The 1,822-nt window shown below is 50.8% G+C and overlaps 1 protein-coding gene across 1 annotated transcript; it reads left to right on the top strand.

Moving 5' to 3' along the window:
* Positions 1-308: 308 nt before the first annotated feature.
* Positions 309-1,479, top strand: LOC308414475 (uncharacterized protein; the record flags this gene model as incomplete). Its single annotated transcript, XM_080909707.1, has 3 exons — positions 309-637; positions 1,060-1,188; positions 1,365-1,479. 3 exons carry the CDS (start codon positions 309-311, stop codon positions 1,477-1,479), a joined length of 573 nt encoding a protein of 190 aa, XP_080765833.1.
* Positions 1,480-1,822: the final 343 nt, after the last annotated feature.

Genomic DNA, 1,822 nt, shown 5'->3' with positions numbered 1-1,822 from the left:
TGGTTTCTCTACACTTGATGGTGGAGAAATTTGAGGGAATTGTATTTTGAAAGGTTCCATCAGTACAAGCCACGTAGGAGAGGACCTGAGTTAGGGAGCAGGAGTTGTAAGTCCCCCAGAGAAACCCACCAAGAGCCAGGCGGCAGCTCAGCCGGAAACCAACCCTCGGAGAACTTGCCCAAGCACAGTGGGCACACACGTGGGGTGCTGGGTGCTAGGGTCTTGTAACCACCACCTCACCTCCATAGCTGAGTCTGAATGGTGCAGTTGGTTGAGCCAGGGTCGCTGAGTGGAAGGTCAGAATCGCCATGCAGGATCCGGGTGAGGACCACGCAGGTGGCAGAGCAGGGGTTGACGAAGGCGGCGAGGATGGGCAGCATAGGCCTCAAGCTGCCAATGCCCAGGCTAGCTCTCAGAGTTCGGCGACCGAGGGTGACCAAGATAACTCCCCACGTGAGAGTGGCCCACAAGATGCAGTCAGTCCGGCTGCTCCAGGCAGTTCCCGCCCAAGGAGCCCTGTAGTGTCAGGAGTGTCAGCTGAAGAGGCAGCCATCTTCATTCCCCAGGATGAGCAGGCGCCACTTCTCCCTGGACCCAGTGGAGATGCTGCAACAACTGCAAGTCGACTCCTGGAGTTGTATCCTTCCCTGGGAGGCCCTTGGCAGGGGTTACGGGAAGATAGGAAGGATGAACCGAGAAACGGGGGTGGGGGTAGGGGGTGGCGGCTTTTGGGTGGGTGAGCAGGAAGACTGACAGCAGGGTGAGGAAGAAACAGAGTGGTACACTCTGGGCTGTCAGTCCAAGAAGAAATGTCATGCTGGCAGGACAGGGAGTCACCTAAGCCTGAGAAGATTCCAGGGTGTAGATGAAAACCTGAACCATTGGGGAGGTGGGAGGTAGGTGAGGCTTGTTTCACAGAGTCAGAAAGATGGTTCGGGGTTAGTCCTGGTCTTGGGTGTCAGAAGAGGGTAGTGCCAGACAGAACTCAGAAGTATACCAGACCACAGAGCAATAGGAAAGCTAAACGTGGATGGTACCTTAATCATAGCTTCCTTCCAGCTCTGTGAGAGTGCCTTTCTCTTCTGCTGTGGAGGCAGATATGGCCCGCAGGTCCCTAGTTGCCAACGCCCAGCATCAGCTCTCAATGGTTCCGCAGGAGTTCACTGTGAATGACAGTATCTTAGCTATGTCAGTTTTCCAAAACTCTGTAGTAGGGTTGGCCTCGGGGTTGGGAGGCAGTGTGCACTGTAGGAGCTTGCCAATGGAGACATGGGTGAGTTAGGTGTAAGTGGGAAGGCATAGTGTGGTAGGCCTGAACAGATTCCTTCATCATTTCCCTGATGGTGTCTCTTTCTCACATTTAGTAGGTTGACTACAGAAGACCCCGTTCTCTTCCGAGTTTCCATCAGTAACTTCCTTGATCAACTCTCCCTGGTCTTGAGAAACATTCAGCGCCTTCAGTTTGTGGCTTTTAAATGAAGAAGAGAAAGAAATCACAATAACTGATCTGTTAGCTGCTACAAGACAAAACAGAAGCATTTCATGCTTTTAGTAATTGTCACGTTGCTTTCAAAGTTCAATGGTTTTGATGCTTATAAGCCTTCTATAAATTCTCTTGATAGGCTTGTTTCGCTATTGCTAAAGGAACAGGCACTTAAACATTCATTGCTGAGCAAAATACAACTGGCCTACTTTGGGTTTTGTTTGTTTGTTTATTTGTTTGTGTGACTTTACTTTTGTTTGTCTGTGGGAGAAACCGCTACTTTTTTCCCCCACGTGTGTGCTTCTGCCAAGTAGTTCTGGGATTCAGAACTCCTTGTAG

The sequence above is a fragment of the Micromys minutus genome (assembly GCF_963924665.1).
Source record: "Micromys minutus genome assembly, chromosome: X".
Lineage (NCBI taxonomy): Eukaryota > Metazoa > Chordata > Mammalia > Rodentia > Muridae > Micromys > Micromys minutus.
Note: the sequence above shows the minus strand (reverse complement) of the source record. Positions and strands in the feature narration are given on the sequence as shown.